This window comes from Phycodurus eques, chromosome 14, assembly GCF_024500275.1.
Source record: "Phycodurus eques isolate BA_2022a chromosome 14, UOR_Pequ_1.1, whole genome shotgun sequence".
Lineage (NCBI taxonomy): Eukaryota > Metazoa > Chordata > Actinopteri > Syngnathiformes > Syngnathidae > Phycodurus > Phycodurus eques.
In genome coordinates, this window is record NC_084538.1 from 5,021,295 (window position 1) to 5,038,668 (window position 17,374).

The 17,374-nt window shown below is 44.6% G+C and overlaps 1 protein-coding gene across 2 annotated transcripts in view; it reads left to right on the forward strand.

The window, feature by feature from the left end:
* The window catches only part of pcnx1 (pecanex 1), a 41,385-nt gene that overhangs the window by 7,913 nt on the left and 16,098 nt on the right, over positions 1-17,374 (forward strand). Inside the window, exons 5-19 of one of the 2 annotated variants that reach the window (XM_061696957.1) lie at positions 535-597; positions 1,464-3,104; positions 5,224-5,353; positions 6,152-6,348; positions 8,503-8,596; positions 9,078-9,135; positions 9,803-10,035; positions 11,319-11,472; positions 11,548-11,580; positions 12,397-12,568; positions 13,421-13,531; positions 14,486-14,577; positions 14,663-14,772; positions 15,751-15,856; positions 17,221-17,313. In XM_061696957.1, the coding sequence (XP_061552941.1) occupies positions 535-597; positions 1,464-3,104; positions 5,224-5,353; positions 6,152-6,348; positions 8,503-8,596; positions 9,078-9,135; positions 9,803-10,035; positions 11,319-11,472; positions 11,548-11,580; positions 12,397-12,568; positions 13,421-13,531; positions 14,486-14,577; positions 14,663-14,772; positions 15,751-15,856; positions 17,221-17,313 (3,287 nt within the window). The remainder of the gene's footprint in view (positions 1-534; positions 598-1,463; positions 3,105-5,223; positions 5,354-6,151; positions 6,349-8,502; positions 8,597-9,077; positions 9,136-9,802; positions 10,036-11,318; positions 11,473-11,547; positions 11,581-12,396; positions 12,569-13,420; positions 13,532-14,485; positions 14,578-14,662; positions 14,773-15,750; positions 15,857-17,220; positions 17,314-17,374) is intronic. The other variant, XM_061696958.1, reaches the window with a different exon arrangement.

Here is a 17,374-nt window from a genome sequence, read left to right on the forward strand (position 1 = left end):
TCGGCACCTCCACCAAAATGTAGTGGGTTCTGGTGCTACCCCACGACAATGATTGTTGGAAATTGTGTTCCGCGTAACTAGCCAACACATATCTATCCAAACACAACTTCCTGATTCTCAAATTTGTGCTCAGTGGAGGTAATAAACCCGCAATTTCCCAATGGATCCATTGTACTGTGAGCTGAAGAGGTTTTCATCCTCTATGTTCGCCTCAATCACAGAGGGACGCCACTGTGGGAAATGCGCTGTTGTTGTGAAATGCTGATTTTGAAAGAGGATTTTTCTTAAAAGGGTATTGGGAAGTTTGAGGGAACATTCCGGTATTAGCGTTGCCTCATTTGGGAGGAGGGGGCAGTGTTTCTGGGAAGAGTGCTAGGGCTTATCTGTTACTGAGAGGTCACCTAAAGGTAGGCGGTGCAGAGAAACAAAAGACGGTGGCAGTTAAACAGGAAGGGCAACAACGGCACCTCGCCGAACGTATTAATAATTGATTTAAGCTGTCGTCTCCTAATTGCTTCCGTCCTTTCTTTGCAGATGTGGGAAAGACGTCAGATGACATCAGCTTGACTCTGGTGGAGAGCTGCAGTCACGATCACGGTGCGCACACAGGTTCATTTAAAGGGGATATATATGGAAAATGTAATGTTTTCGTGTTTGTATTCCAATATTTGGGTCTCTTTAGTCCCTACAAAGTAAATCTTTAGTGATCTGCCTTTTTCTAAAAATGTGTATGTGAGCGAGCCATTCAGTACTTCTTCCACACTTTGACCAATCAACAGAGCTAATTAACATAATAACCACCCCCGCATTGAGTTTCTCAGCCAATGACATGATGAGCTCGGTTGGACGAAGTTCCAGAGCGAAAGAACCACTTTGATGCGGTGGCTGAAGCACTATCATGTCAAAGCCAAATAAAGCAGGGCTACATTGTTAGCATAGATTATCATTACCTAACAGTGTTAACAGCATTAGCTTCTGATAATAATATAATCATGTTCGCCTTCTACTTTCTGAAGCAAAAAAAAAAAAAATCCCAACGCAATAAATAGCATTTTCGACAATAAAATCTTTTAAGCTATTAGTGCACGATCTGTGCGTGTGCGGCATGTGTCGAACACATCGGCAAACACAGGTGCCGCCCCGCCTCCACATCGACAACTATGCTGGGCATATGAATATGTGCAGCTCTTCTGGCCCTTGCCTGAAAATGGTGGATCTTCACCCAGCCCAACTGGCATGTCGCTGGGCAGAGAAACTTGGTGTGGTGGTGGTATTGTGCAAATGAGCTGAATTTTGATATCGCAAACACATTCTGGGATTTCATTGGTTGTTTTATTTCCAACTTGCTTGATGGGTGGAAGACACTCCAAAGACCCAACTCTTTGTATCCAAGTTATTAAAATGTTACTTTTACACAAGATGCCCCTTTTAAATATATGATGCTTTGATCCTTTTGTTTTTAGATCTGCTCTCAGACACAAAGATGTACTGCTTGGTTCCCAACGACTCCTTTGGCTCTCTGCAGCCCTCCACTTCCTTGTGCCCGTCCGAGCTGTCGCGAGAACCCGCCGAGCTCTGCAATTCCACCGCGTACCACTGTAGCCTGTCCCATGAGGAGACCGCCCCTCATGTGTCCTCTCAGTCGCAGACCTTTAGGAAGGAGCCCCGTTCACGTGGCCTGCCTCGGACCTCCAGCTCGGCAGGGTCCGCCTTCACCGAACCCGGCCTGCCGGACTTTGCACTCTATCCGCCCCCCAGGAGGGGCTGCCTGGATCCCGTGTGCGAGCTTGAGGCCGCCCGGCCGCAGCGGGAGGCAGAGGAGCGGCTCTACCAGCAGGACCAAGCAGTGGCCTCCACCTCAGGGCTGGAATGTTACAGGCACAAAAACCTACAGAGGGTATCCCGCTCCGTTTCCAGGGAAGCCGGAGAGGGCGGCTCAGGTTTGTACCAGGCGGACGCGGGTGGCAGCGGGAAGGGCCCCAACGTCGGGGGCAAATCCCGGCGGGGCGAGCGCAGTGCAGAGAGCCTACGCAGCCTGAGCACGCGCAGCAGCGGCTCCACCGAGAGCTACTGCAGCGGCACCGACCGTGACACGAACAGCACCATCAGCAGCTTCCACAGTGAGCAGACTAGCTCCACGCACGTGGAGAGCCTGCTGTCACTCGTGGGGGACGAGCGGATACAGGACCGGGTGGAAGCGGTGGCCGCCCACGCTGACATCAGGGCGTGCTCCCGGGGCGTTGGCAGCCTTCCCTCCAGGGAGGCCAATAAAAACCCACACGCAAACGAGCTGACTGCTAACCAGCCGGGAACGGCCGGGTCCTCGGCACCTCCCGAGCTCACCCAGGGCAGCAGGAGTTCAGAAGAGCCAGGCACAAGGACCAGTGCCGTTGGTTCAGTCGAAGTGGTCGCAACCGACCATGTTCAGTCAAGCAACCTCGTTCAGAGAACTTGTTCCTTGTCCGCCGGCCGCAGTGGGCGGCGGCGGACAAGCAAGAAACGGGCGAGCAGTTTTGACAGCAGCCGCCACCGGGACTACATGTCGAAGCGGGGGATGGCCAAGCCTTGTAGCGCCGTGTTCATCGGGGGCGGTGGAGAGGAGGACTCCAGTGACCACAGTGAGCTCAGCTGTACCTTCAGCCTACCCTCCGCCCGCCACCTGAGCACGGATAGCTCCTCCAGCGCTACTTCGCGTTCCTGCCACTCACCCGAGGGGCTCTGCCGGGCCCTCAAAGCCAAGCACACCGCAGCCAATGTGGCCTCCTCTGCAGCGTTGGAGGCGGGAGCACGGGCGGGAGGGAGGCGCCGCGCCTCCCGGCGGACCCCCAGCACAGGCAGCGCCAAGACGCACGCCCGGGTGTTGAGCTTGGACAGTGGCACCGCCGCCTGCCTTAATGACCCTACACGCCTCAGCGCTCCCGCCCGGCCCCGGCCCCTCACCACCTCCAAATCGGACCTGGAAGCCAAAGAAGGGGAGGTACTGGACGCCGCCTCTTTGATGGGTCGCGCCACTCAACTCGAGTCGGTGACGCGCTCCAGGAACAGTCTGCCCAACCAGGCCGTGTTCACGGAGACTCAGGACGCCAGCCCTTCTTGCATGCGGGGTATGTAGTGAGACCACTGTGAATGCTGACCTGCCCGTACGGTGTTACCAGTTTACGTTTCAAATGGGTCCAAAGTGCTGTGTAAACCTAAGGTATCGTGATGACACAGTCTTGGCACACTGACATCATCCTTGACTTTTGTCAGTGCTATTTTCTTTGGGGGGGAGGGCTGGGTGGGTTAAAGGTACGCCATTAGGGTTGTTAAATCACATTATTTTCTGAAAAAGTTGTAACTCTATGAAAAATACAAATTATTTGTGGAAAAAAAAGTTGTTTTCACTTTTTAAGGGTAAAATCTTTTTTTGAGAGGAAAAAAAATTCTATTTTCAAAATCTATTTTATTTCAGGAAAAACAGTATTTTTAAAGGCAACCTTAATAAGTGTGAAAAGCCTTTTTTCCCCACAGAAATATTGGTGACGAGTTTGTTTTTGTTTTTTAAATAGTGTACATTTTCGAAGTATGTCTTTCAATGGGCAAAAAAACCTTTTTTAATTTATTTATTTATTTATTTATTTTTTTTATGCTGGGAGTTTTTTGGGTGTTTTATTTGCCCTAGAGATGAAGCTTAATTTACTGGGCTGTTTTGGCCTGTTAGATTAGATTAATTATGAATCGATTCATTTGGGTATTTTGTGGTGTACAATGCCTGATTCACTATTCGTTTTACGTCCTCGTCTGTGATGTTGTCATAGTGAGTTTCCACGAGCCTGACGTTCTCCTGTGTAGCTTATGACGCCACACGCCTTTGTGTTGATCTTAGACAAACAGCTGAACGCTTTATTTTTGACACACACACACACACACACAATCTAATGGGCTACCCCCTCCCCCCTACATTCTTTGGAACTGCAGGCAAATAGATATCTTACTTGCTTGTTGCTTTTGTGTTCTAAAACTGTTAATTATCAGTCACAGATTCATAGGTCTACTCCATCTGACTTTTAAAAGCTTATCTTTTCAAGACATTTTGTATGCTTGTGTGCTTGTGACTTTACGGGAACATTTTGGAAAATGTCCTTTTCTTTCCGTGGTGCACAAATCAAGATCTATAAAGGCATGTTTGGAGATGTTTTATCTGGAAGAACACACGTATTTGGGATGAACTAGATTAGAGTCGGTGAACCAGACATGCCATGTTTCCTTCCATTTTCACTTCATGTAATGTGTCCCAATGCTTTCTGGCTGTTTGGTACATGTTGTGGTTTTTATTTGTTATTGGGAAAAAAAATCTTACTTTCTCATGACTTTTTTTTCTTGTTAGAATATGACTTATAAGACTTTTAGATAGATGGGTATTATTTTATCTGAGAAAATTTTTCCTTTGAAAATAAATGGTGGAGGGATTGTAATATTTGGAGGAAAGAACAAATGTGTGAATTCTATTTGAATGAAAATTTGGAAAAATGTAGGTACACCTAAAAATTTGAAGAAAAAAAAAATTCTCCCATGGATAACAAATTGTTGGGAAAAAATGTATTATTTTATTTCATTTTCCACAAAAAAAATCTCAAAAGCATTTCTGTAATTTTGTGGAAAGAAAAGAGTAAAAAATGTTTGATAAAAACATTCTGGAAGAATGCAAAAAAAAAAATACGAAGAGCATTTTTTCACCGCAAAAAATATTTTTTAAACCGTTTTTCCCAACCTGTGAACAAAGTTTTTTTTTTTTGTTAGCCTACTGGCGTAATTGCCAATTCATACTGTCACAATATCAATAAACATATACAGATGTGTTTGCTAAATTATTTTTTTCCTTCATGTCTGTGTAGAGTTTCAGTCAGCTACCTCATGGTAATATGCATAGGGAGAATCGACTTGTTTTTCAAAAAGGACTTGGGCAATTTTGCGATTGGGCTAACGTTTGTACTAATGTGGCAAAAACCGTGAAAAATCTGTTTCTGAAAAAGCATATTTAAAAAAAGAAGCTTTATCTCACATTGCAGCCATTTTAAGAATGTTTTTTAACGGGCGATTTGTGCTGAGGCTGAAATAGGAATTGATCATCATATGTGAGACTTTTCATCCTCAGCCTTGTTCCAAATGAAGCGCCCAAATTGTGTGTGGGGAAAAATAACGTTCCACTTTGACCGCCGTATACCCTGTCTCTCACCGTCACAGCCCCGGGCAGCGAGGAGACAGTGGTGTTCCGCCGCGAGCGGAGCACGTTTCGCCGGCAGGCGGTGCGGCGACGGCACAACGCGGGTAGTAACCCCACGCCGCCTTCCTCCCTCATTGGCTCTCCCCTCAGGTATGGCGTCCTTCTTGGCCCGCTGTAAGCATGTGACCACTGTCTGCCATGCGCATCACACAATCATCATATTTTTCTTTTTATGTCTTGCTCAGCATGTGCTCCTTTTCAACCTTATCCCTGCTGTCATAGTGTATGTCATCTTTTTAATAGTGCATTTTGGGTGGCTGACAAAGAATGGAGTCCTTTCAACTTTGCCAGGCCTGACTAATCAATCTCTGCACAAGTGCGCATGATTTGCTGGTCCTGCTGTATCGCATGGATTTACTTGTTTTTCTGTCTCTCTCTTTCCTAAAGTGATTTGGAGAGCATGCAGAATTAAAAAATTAATTTAGGGCCAGAGCACTTCTTTTTCCAAGTGCGTGTTTCCAATACAACCCCCGCATCCCCCCCCCCCCCCAAAAAAACCGAAATCACTCTGTAGGGCCCCTGGAAGGTTAGCTTGAACCTGTATGCAAGTGTATTGGACCGACCCTTAAAGCCAACTTATGTCGAAACACATTAGAACAACCAGTAACTCAAACCTGTTCTTAACCTGTTAGACCAACCAATAACTCAAACATGTAAGCTTAGTAGAACTTGATATGAAGTGTATTTGACTGACCAATAAATCCAACCTGAGACCGACCAATAACTCAAATCTCTTTGTAGGTGTATTAGACTGACCAATAACTTAAACCTGTCAGTAAGTTTGTCAGAGCCACTAATAGTCCTAAACCGTACATTTCTGTATTGCACTCCATTTTCTTTTCTGGCTTCCGTGGCTTCTCACGTTCCTCCCCCACTTATCTCCCGCAGTCTCCAGGAGGCACTCAGCCAGGCCTCCCAGCCTCCCGCCTGCCAGGCCATATCTACTCAGCCGTCTCGCACCGCCTCCCAGGTGACGGTGCTCAGCGCCAGCGCCTCCCTGCTGGCCAGAAACGGAAGCGCACACCTGGAGGGCTCTCAGGACAAGGCTTCGACGGTCGGCGCCAGCAGCTTGCAGGATGACCTCGGTAGGGAGCCAGTGCATGTTGCATGTTTTGACTTGATTCTCTTGGTTTGGAGGGGAACAGAGAAACCCTCTTTATCACAGAGAATACATTCCAGACTAGGGCTCCAGCAATTCTCCAAAATTAATTTGATAGCTTTCAAAAACAAATAGAAGCAAAATCTCTACCTCAAAGCTTTGCAGGGATCATTTTTAAAGCTCTTCTTTGTGTCAGTCCAGTTAAAGGTTTACTGTAAAATTGAAACATGAAAGTAAAGAGAATTAAATGTTCAACCAAACCTAACAAAAAGTCAGCTACCCTAATCCTAACATATAATGTTGAACACCAAAGCCGGGCTAACAGAAAGACCTCAATGCTGCCCGGCATGTGGCACTACACTGAAAGCGTGCAACTCTAGATTCAGACTCTCCTATATTGGTCGCCTTATAGCAAAACTGCTGAAGTCAGGGATTGACAACTGACGGTCCGCACTTGGAGTGACCGGTCAATTCATTTTAGGAAATTTTAAAAAACAAACAAATTGTGTTGTTTGTTGTTGTTTTTTTCATTTTAAACGAGGTAGAGGAAACGTGTCCAGCACTCACAATTGTAGTGGCCCCTAGATTAATTTAAATATGTTTCCTCTACCATAAGAGTAGCGAAGTCTTCATGTAAATCAGGAAGAGAGAGTAATGACGCAATGGTGAAAAGCTGCAGTAAGAGAAAGCGCGAACAAGAAAACCGCAGTCCCATGTGTCCCCCTGATAGCGCTGAAAAACAATTGTGGCCCCCACCATCATTTAAGTTGCCCATCCCTGCTCCAAGTCATTTTTAACTTACTGTCACAATATCGATAAAAAAACATTGCCAATGTGTTTGCTAGAAATATTTTTTTCTCAATGTCCGTGTAGATTCTCAGTTTTACAGGCCATAGTGATCCACAAAAGTTGAATAACGGTGACTGCACTCTTCTTGTTGGTCAAATATGTTGTTTTTATTAAATTCTGAAAAACTTAAAAAAATTACTTGGGCATAAAAAAACGATACCTTCAAAATTTGCAATATAGTGGGGGTACTAAAGATGAACCGCAATACAGTATAGTGGGGGTTCACTGTAGTTGTTCTGGTGGGGAAGTTGCTGTCAGTCAGTCAGTCAGTCACGTCACATTTAGCCGACTGATGTGATCAAATCCCCGAGTACATATTATCCATGCTCCAATTATCTGCATTTGTTGATAAAGCATCAGGAGCCTCCACTCAGATTATTGGCATGCTAGCCGTTGGTGGCGACCGTCAATAGGCGGACTCCGGTCTAGATCCAGATGCAGCCCCAAATGCCTTGCTCTGCAGACCCATTTGTATTACAAGATTGTTTTGACAAATTTTAACAATTTGGAGTGGGGGATTTCAGGTGTCTTTATACGCCTGCATTGCAGGACATGACCAACGAATTGGCCCGCGCGGCCCCTCTGCGTAGCTTGACGTGCACACGGCAAAAATTGTTGCTGCGCGTAGAACGCCTCAGAGATAATCTCTCATGATTGGTCCGTTTTAGTCACATGCTGTGATGACGTTCTACATACCATGATGGTTCTATATACCATCTACGCCGCCGCATCCTTGATCGATTTTGCAGTATAATTAAACGTATCATCTGGTCATGTAGGTCCGTTTGGTACCGTATCACATGCATGTTAGTCAACTGGTGTACGGAGTTGCTGAGCCTCAAGGGGGGGGAAAGCCGGCGAGCCCCCATCCCGCGGGGGACCCAGCCAGGGGGGTGCCACCCACTCCCCAGGATCCAGGGAGATTTGTAATTGCCAAGCCTAAAAATTCTCATTCGATGATCGCTTTTCCACGCCCATTCGAATGTCAATTCAAGTCACCACCCATTCGAGCACAGTCCAAACGTCCATGTTTACGTGCCAGTTGACTGGTGTGTGGTTGCTCCACATTGTTTTGTGTGTCAGTGTTTGTTTCAGTAGATTCTGAAATGTCAGTGTTGTGCACGTCAATGGTTATGTTTCACAACATTTTAAAATGTTATTCCAAAACACTTGCAGCCCCCCTTTACGATTGTTGCTCAACCCCTCATAGATGAATTGATTAGGAGGGTACTTCAGTGTACGTGCTTTTTTAACACACATCTGTGTCTTTCTTTTCTTCTTTTCTTTAAAGGCAAACTCACGCCCTCCTTGTACGAAGCTGCCGGTTGCGACATGTCCCTGGTCAACTTTGAGCCTGCCACTAGACGAGCCTCTAATAACATTTGGTGAGCATCATACACTCAAACTTTATCAGTAGTTAGTCTTCTTTTTATGAAACAATGCAGAGTGCAAAAGCTACAGTAGCAATAATGTAACAGAGTAAGTAAGTGTAACAGAAACAGAAATGACAATGCAGACAAATGCAACAGTTGGAATTATGACGCTATACAAACGCCAATGGCATGGAAGTGGCATGACCACCACGCTATTGGTTTTTCCCCCTACAAGCTTTGGCATACCGCCAAAAAAACTAATTCGCCAACCAAATTGCTAGCCATGATGTCCGCTAGCTAGAGGTTGACCTACACTGTGTACTGTATGTAGCTAGAGCGCAAGGCAGTTAGACTACTCATCCTTATCTCATACAGTTTGTTCCATTTGGGAACTCCAAATGCCTATGTAGTGTGTTTTAGGTGACCGCCGATGGAATGCTAATTGAATACAGCGAGTGCCTCCTCTTACAGTAAATGTTATTGTGTGGTACAGGGACACCGACTCCCACCTCTCCAGTTCTACCTCAGTTCGCTTCTACCCTCATGACCTGGTGAGTTGAATATGTTCTGTATAAAACACTGTGTGCTGTATTGCAATTAGAATCCAGATGGTTGTGACTGGGTGGCAACGTAGCCTTGAGTGCTTTTACTGGCCTATCTTTGTATTGACGTACAGTGGTACCTTGACTAAGAGTTGAATTCGTCCTGGGACAAGCTCATAGCTCAATTTAGTTATTTCAAATCAATTTTCCCCATTGAAATGAATTGAAATGCCATTAATTAAGCTGTTTAATAGGAGAATTAGAAGTTGTGTGTTTGAAACAAACACATAGCTTAGCCTTTAGTCCTTAGCCTAATGCTAATACAAACACATAATGGGAAATGTATGTATAACCCTTTTAGCAACTGATATTTGTACACAAACATGTAAATGTATATAAATTAACTTTTTTTTTTTAATAAAGTGCTATGAAGCCGTAGGTTGCACACACACACACACACACACACACACACACAAACGCACACGTGTTTAAGTGTACCTTTTAAAGAGTGTGGCCCAGTGTGCGAAGTCAGGAGCTTGGCCATTTACCACAATTAGTTCAGTGTGAGCTTTTTCTCCATTCTCCTTGTGAGTGTTTTCATTTTCCGTTTGTGTGTCTGAAGCCCAGTCAAAATTCAGATATTTGCTCGCAACGCTGTACTCTGACGCCGAGGCAGCTCTCTTTCACCCAGATCCGCCTGAACCGCCTGCTCACCATGGACCCGGAGCTGCTGGAGCAGCAAGATGCCGACCTGAGCCCGGAGCTGCATACTGTGTCACTGGGGCCCGACGACCCGGCGTCCGCCGCCACTGTCGGCAAGGCCAAGCAGTACTACCGCCTGTGGCTCATGCCTTACCTGTGGGTGGGCCTGCACTTTGACCGCCTCACTCTGCTGGCGTTGTTTGATCGGTAAGTCGCAACAGCATCGCGACCCAGTAGATTCTGACTCTGTGTGGTCCTTCCACAATGTTATGCGCGTCCATGTTTATGTTCCAGTAGACCAGCGGCCCTCAATAAACTGCCAATTTGTGGCCTCTGAACAATTAAACCCCTTTCAAGTCCTTTTCACACTGCAATTAGCAGAGCACAGTGCGCCTTTGACCTACCCGTTCATTGTGTGTATGCTGCTGCTGTGATGCGACGTGTCTGCCAACATGACAGAGTGCAAGGTGGGCGTTTGCCACAGCAGCGTCCCCGCAGCACCGATGCCCGAATTTCAAAAGGTTTCATTTGATTCTGGTGTGATGTCTCTGCGACAACAGATTACGTCTCTAAATAGTAGTGCTGGCGCGGTGACTTCAGAGTGCAAGAGATACCAGCAAAGTAACAGTACAGTTATCCTTTAGTGATCGCAAAGTTCGCACGTCCATGGTTATGTTCCATTAAACTGTGATGTGTGGTCACGCCACAATGTTGTATGCTTCCATGTTTATGTTGAAGTAGATTGACGAGTGATGGCTTCACAATGTTTTGTGTGTCTCTGTTTACGTCCCAGTAGACTCTGGCGCGTGGTCGCTCTGTATTATTTGTTCCCCTAGACTCTGTAATGCAGTGGGTCTGCAATGTTTTACGCATCCTTATTTGTTCCGGTTTACTCTGTCATGTGGTCGCTCCACAATGTTGTCCATGGACATGGTTGTTCCAGTAGCCTATTGACTTGTGGTCGCTCCTAAATGTTCACATTTCAGGAGACTGATGAGTCATTGTGCCATAATGTTGTACACTCTGAGCTGTGGTCATGCCGCATATTTCTTCTTTGCCTTTGCATTTTGACTTGTGGTCGCATCGCAATGTCGTGTGGTCACTCTGCAATGTTGCGTGTGTCACTGGTTATGTTTTAAGACATTGTCATGTGGTCGCTCCACAATATTTAAGTTTCAGTAGACACTGAAGTGTGGTCGCTCCACAATGTTGTTAGTTATAGTTAGTTAGTTATGTTCCAGCTGACTCAGACTTTTTGTTGCTCCAAAATGTTGTGCACATCCGTGTTTATGTTATAGTATATGATGGATTGCTACACTTTCAGATTTGGGCTTTGGCTGCAAAGATATTAGTTAGAAGTGTAACCAACACGAAAATGTGAGCGCTGTCTCTGGGTGGACAAAAGGTGAAGATGAAAAAATCAATCAGACCCATTACACAAACATTGACCCCGTAACCATTTCTGAATGTTTTAGTTGCTTTTGTCCCAGGAACCGAGAGGTTCTGGAGAACGTGCTGGCCGTGGTGCTGGCCGTCCTTGTGGCCTTCTTGGGCTCGGTGCTGCTGGTGCACGGCTTCTTCACCGACATCTGGGTCTTTCAATTCTGCCTCGTCATTGCCAGCTGCCAATATTCGTTGCTCAAGGTGAAGAAGTTACGGTTTTAAAGACTTATTTTCTGTTTCAGTTGACTTAATTATTTTTGTCTGTTTCATTGACAGAGCGTTCAACCTGACTCCTCCTCCCCGCGACATGTAAGTCAGCAATCAATTTTAGGATTTTACAGCTCAACCAGCTCTTTACTGTAGCAACCAATTTGTTAGCACAGTTTTACTCCAATGTTCCTCCATGTATACATCTGTCTGTCACAAAAATGCCCGCTATTTAGTAGAAAACAACCGTTTGTTAATGTTTTATTTATGATATAGTAAACCTAATTACTCTAACGCCCTTGCATGTGAGAGAGGAGAGTCACAGTCGCCGATGCACTATTAAATCGTTTATTGAATGCCGGGACAACAGGAAAGCACAGTGAGCACACTCACATCTTCGCTGCTGTCGGCCACAGCTCACGCATAGACACTCACATGCAGACTCACCGACGTCACATGCTACCCCCCCCCCGTCTCGTAAATCTAACACAGAAGCTACCAAAAGATATCTTTAATGGTAAAAAAAAATCTATATTATTATGCATGAAGTTATCAAGTAAAATAAAACTGTAAAAAAAAGAGTCAAGCACATTGTTTCTTAGGATATCAATTAAGTTATTTGCGAGTTTTACTGGTTGAATCTTATGCTTGATTCATCTCTGACTCGTGAAATTTGGGTAGCTATTCGTTCTTGTTAAAAATGTTGAAATGCCAAATTTGACTGAAATTGAAAGAGCCTGTGTAAAAGCTCTTCATGATGCTAGATCTAATATATTTGTCAAGTATAGTAGATAGTACACAAATTAAGATGACGTAATGTAAAAAATGTAGATGCTTTTTCAAGTCTCTTGTATTTATCTGTGTGGGCAACCGGCTTCTCGCCTTATGTGACTGTACCCTCTCTGTCGCCACCTAAAGGGCCACAATCGCATCATCGCCTACAGCCGGCCCGTGTACTTCTGCCTGTGCTGCGGACTCATCTGGCTGCTGCACTACAGCAGCCTGAGGACCAGTTCCTCGCGCTTTACGATGTACGGTGTCGCTCTCACCAGCTCGTTCGTCCTTGCCTCCGCCAGGGACCTCGTCATAGGTGAGGGTCAATGTGGGTGGTGGTGGTGATAGTAGTACTAGTTGTGGTAATGATAGTAGTAGTAGCGGTGGTCGTGGTCGTAGTAGTGGTGGTGCTGGTGGTGGTGGTGGTGGTGGTAGTAGTTGTAGTAATAGTAGTGGTTCTAGTAATAGTAGTAGTTGTGGTCGAGGGATTAGTGGTGATGGTTTTAGTTGTAGTGCTGGTAGTTGCAGTGGTGGTGGTCGTAGTATTAGCAGAAGTGGGTAGAGTAGCCCAAAAAATGTCTCGAGTGCTACCACATTAGAACAATATGACTCAAGTCAAAGTAATTATTTTATTAATCAGTGTGAATGTTAAATACAAGAAGAAAAAATGGGAATTCAACTCATTGCCCAACAATGATTAACGTTAAAAAAAAAATCCATTGAAACTTTATAAAGTGACATAAATTAAGGCCAATTTGACCTCAACAAATAGTCTTAATGTTGTTTACACTTGTGAAACATCAGCTCTTTCTGGAAGTCTTTCGGCTCCTCGTCAAGTGAAAACACGTCTCGAATCATCCTTCCCCATTGAAATGAATAGAAATTCCATGAATCCGTTCCCGCCTTCCAAAAAATGTTTGTCATGTGTTTTTCAATAAGAAAATAGCACTTTATAATATTATTTATCATAAAAACGTACAGTAACGACAACATTAAGTTGAATGTGTGTAACTGTGTTGATCATATTGGGCTTTTATTTCATTCCACTTGAAACATAAAGTGTTGTGATAGTAATAAGTCAGACACGGAGACGATTGATTTGTGATACACGTTAATGATGTGACGTTACCTTTAATTGTAACCTCTTACCACTTATATGTGTTTGCAGTGTTCACTCTGTGTTTCCCCGTCATCTTCTTCATGGGCCTGCTGCCACAGGTCAACACATTTGTCATGTACCTCTTTGAGCAGCTGGACATCCACGTCTTTGGGGGCAACGGTGAGCCACAATACAACTGTAACCTTTTAACGTCACAAAGAAATAACGATCACCGACTCTGTAGCTTCTTTCACACTGGCCGTCCCAAGCCGACATTTTCCCAACTTTCATCCCGGCTGGCTCTGATGTGTGTGAGGGGCCGATGCGGGATGGAAGGAGAGGTTGAAGTCAACCCGGGAGTTTGCTGGCTTTCGACCAAAGTGTGCCGGGAACACCTCACCGTCCACTCCCGTTTGTGTTGAAAGCAATTGTCGCTGATATGGCCACACATTATACACTAATTATGTCAATGGAGCCACATTCATCGGCTGTGTGAATGGACACCTCACAAGACCGAGTCAAGAAATCCTGGCTGTACTGTTGCATCTCCAGTTTTGTATTTTTTTTAGTTTTAATATTAGAATAATAATCTTTGTTTAACTAGGTAAGGCAATTGAGAACAGTTTTTCATTTATAATGTCGACTTACAGGCAATTTAGGGTTTAGCATCTTGCCGTAGGACACTTCGACAGAAGGGATTCGAATCGCCGACGCTTCAGTCAGTGGCCGACCCGATCTGCCAACTGAGCCACAGCCACCCGAAGTGTGTCCATTTACGAGGAATGTAATTAACTCTGTTGCAAACCAAAACAGCAGCGCCTGTTGGGGCATGTAAACAGTCTCTTAGATGAATTAAAGTGTGGGGACTTGCTGTACAGCGTTAAAGATGATCTTATATTGAGATGCCGTCTTTATCGATGATTAGCATTCCGGTAGATATGGGGATGCTCCGCAATTTTTGTTCCGCTATGATATGCGTTTCCATGTTTGTGTTCCGGGCAAAACGTTTCTCCATATTAGTCATAATTATTCGATTTTTACTACAAATGTCACTTTTATTTGAAATTCATTATAATAGATGCCTTCCCCCCCTATCTTCAGTTTAGTAAATTAACACTTTTTTTCCCCCTGCAGCCTCCACCAGCCTGCTGTCATCGCTTTACAGCGTCCTCCGCAGCGTACTCACAGTCGCTCTGCTGTACGGCTTCTGCTATGGCGCCTTGAAGGTGAGCGAATACGCACAAAACGGTCACACTGTTGTTTGGACGGTCACTCTGTACGCGAACAGGCTTTACATCTCGGCTCTTTCAGGAAACCTGGGAGCCTCATCACATCCCTGTGCTCTTCTCCGTTTTCTGCGGCCTGTTGGTGGCCGTGTCCTACCACCTGAGTCGGCAAAGCAGCGACCCGTCTGTACTCATGTGAGCACTCACGTGACCGCAATCACTTTGTATACACTGTAGATGAAAATATCGGGACAGGTAGCCTTTCCACCAACAGGAAGTGAAAAAAATGTGGAATTGGAATTGGCCCAACTCCTGACCGTTTGTGCTCAAGGGCCACATTTGAGTTTTAATTTGACCAGAGGGGCAAGGTCATTTATAGATCTAAAAAAAAATACTTTATTTTAACAATAAAATTATAATCATTTGATTTATGACTAATTTAATGACAGTAATCTTCGCTATTCGCATGAGAAAGTAACAGCGCCCTGCTGCGAATAGCAAAACTCTGTGAGTTTGTAATTGCCTGTAGATTCCACAAGATGGTGCTAAAGCACTACGTTTCTGTTAGACAGGGCTTTGGCCCATCCAATTGAAGCTCTCTCTCTCACCTCACATAGTTCCTTGGCACCAAGGTGCCACAAATAGAGCCAAAGCACTGCTTTTTTATTAGACACGGCTTTGGACTTCTCTGAAAGAGCAGTCAAGCAGTGAATAGATGAGGTTTTCAGCAAATAACGAAGGGTTGGTTCCCCCAAAAAATCTGAGAATATGTGGATTTGCGAGTAGTGAATCAGGAATAGATGGGGGAATACTGTATGATTAAATAACAAAATATTAAGAAAATAACTAAACCTTTAAGTGTATATGCAAAAAAACTAATATTATTGTTTAATTCAATGACAATACATGAATACATAAATGAATAAAACAAGTATAATTAACCAATTTTAGGAAACATCGGCTAAATTAATGCACCTAAGATTACAGGACTCAGTGTAAAATGCTTTCGAAACCAGATTACACAATGGACTATGTGGCCCAAAGGCCATACTTTCTCCACCCTTACATTAAGTCACTTGTACAGATAAGAGTTGTCTCCCAACATTAGTCCTTTGACTGTATCAACAGCAGCAATACCCGTGAGTGTGCTAATGTGCTCACGTCGTCTTCTAGCTCGCTGATACAGTCGAAGATTTTGCCCAACCTGAGAGACAGCAATCCGGAGGACCCCCTGTCGGAAGTGCAGGATCCCCTGCCCGAGAAGCTGAGGGCCACAGTGGTGAGTTGGAGAAGCTGAATGCGTTCCAGTTGGGTAGGCAGCTGTGTTTAGGTGTCAAAACAGTGGATGGGAAACCAGATACAGAAACCCCCTTTATTGCAGGAGTTACTTTCATGAACCTCTCGTGGTAGACAAAAATCCGCCAAGTGGCGACCATATATTTATTTTATTATTTATATATACATTATTTTGAATCTTTAGTCGTAATAACAATACAAAATCTAGATGTGGGGTGCGGGTTTTATTTGTGTCCACTTGTGTCCGCATGTTGTACAGTGCAGTATCTGTGACTTTGAACGCGTGTGCCTTTAAAAGGCGGAGCCTGGTCTTTTGAGTGCCGTGGTACTCAGCGAATGAGAGTGTAGACTCAGCAGTTGTTGATCCCAAAGTTTGGACATTCTATGTCTTTTACGCTCTCTTTCCTCATGGCTCATGCTTATTGCTACAGTACCTAAGTCTGCAGTAGCTTTCGCCCGTGTGGAAAATTGATCACCGCAAAATCCCATGATACAGCACATAATCTGCAATACGATTTAAAAGTCTGCGATACAGTGAGGCCGCAAAAAGTGAATCGTGATACGGTGAGAGATGACTGTAGTACGTAAAAGGTGTATTTCTATAACTATGTTATGAAACAATCGATATAGATGAAACATCATTCTTGATTAGTCTTACTGCGGGGAAATTAGCATGTTCCAGGGCAAAGGAGGTTTAGGTTTTATTAAAGGAAACATGATTTTTTTTTTTTTTTTTTTTTTACAAATTTAAAACAGTTGTCTCAGCAACGTTCCTCTGATATGCTTTCATCAAAATACCAGATGATAAGGAATTAGGGGGCAACCCATCATGCAAATTAGGGATTGTTATCCCCGATTTGGGACGGCATGTTGCGATGCTAGCCCCTAGAAAAACACAATTTTCCCCCACTTCATCACCAAGAAGTCAGTTAACGTGCGGAGCCATCTGTGTGGCGCATGTAGCGGACAGAACACAAAACATAAAACAAGTAACTTTTACATACTGTATGTCCTCTTTAATGCCGTTAAAAACGATCGCACCACATTGTTGTGCGTGTCTGTTTGTTTCAGTAGACTCGTGTGGTCGCTGTGCACAAACATGTTTATGTTCGGGTAGACTGATGTGTGGCCTTTCCAGAATGTTGTTTGGAACCATGTTTCTGTTTCAGTAGACTCTGACGTGGGGTATGTTCTTGTAAACTTATGAAATCTTTATATGTCATTATTAAAGTGTTATAAATTGACACTCGACCGCGTGCTCACTAATTTGGCATACAGCTTTTCTCGCCTGACTATGACTTATTGCTGCTTATTAAGGATTCTAATGACTAACCCGTTTCTTTGAAGAACGAGCGTCTACAGTCCGACTTGATTGTCTGCGTGGTCATCGCCGTGCTCTACTTCGCCATCCACGTCAGCACCGTCTTTATCGCCCTGCAGGTACGTACACTCGCCGATCATACGATTTTTCAAGAGTCCTTTTGTGTGTGTTAACCGCGTC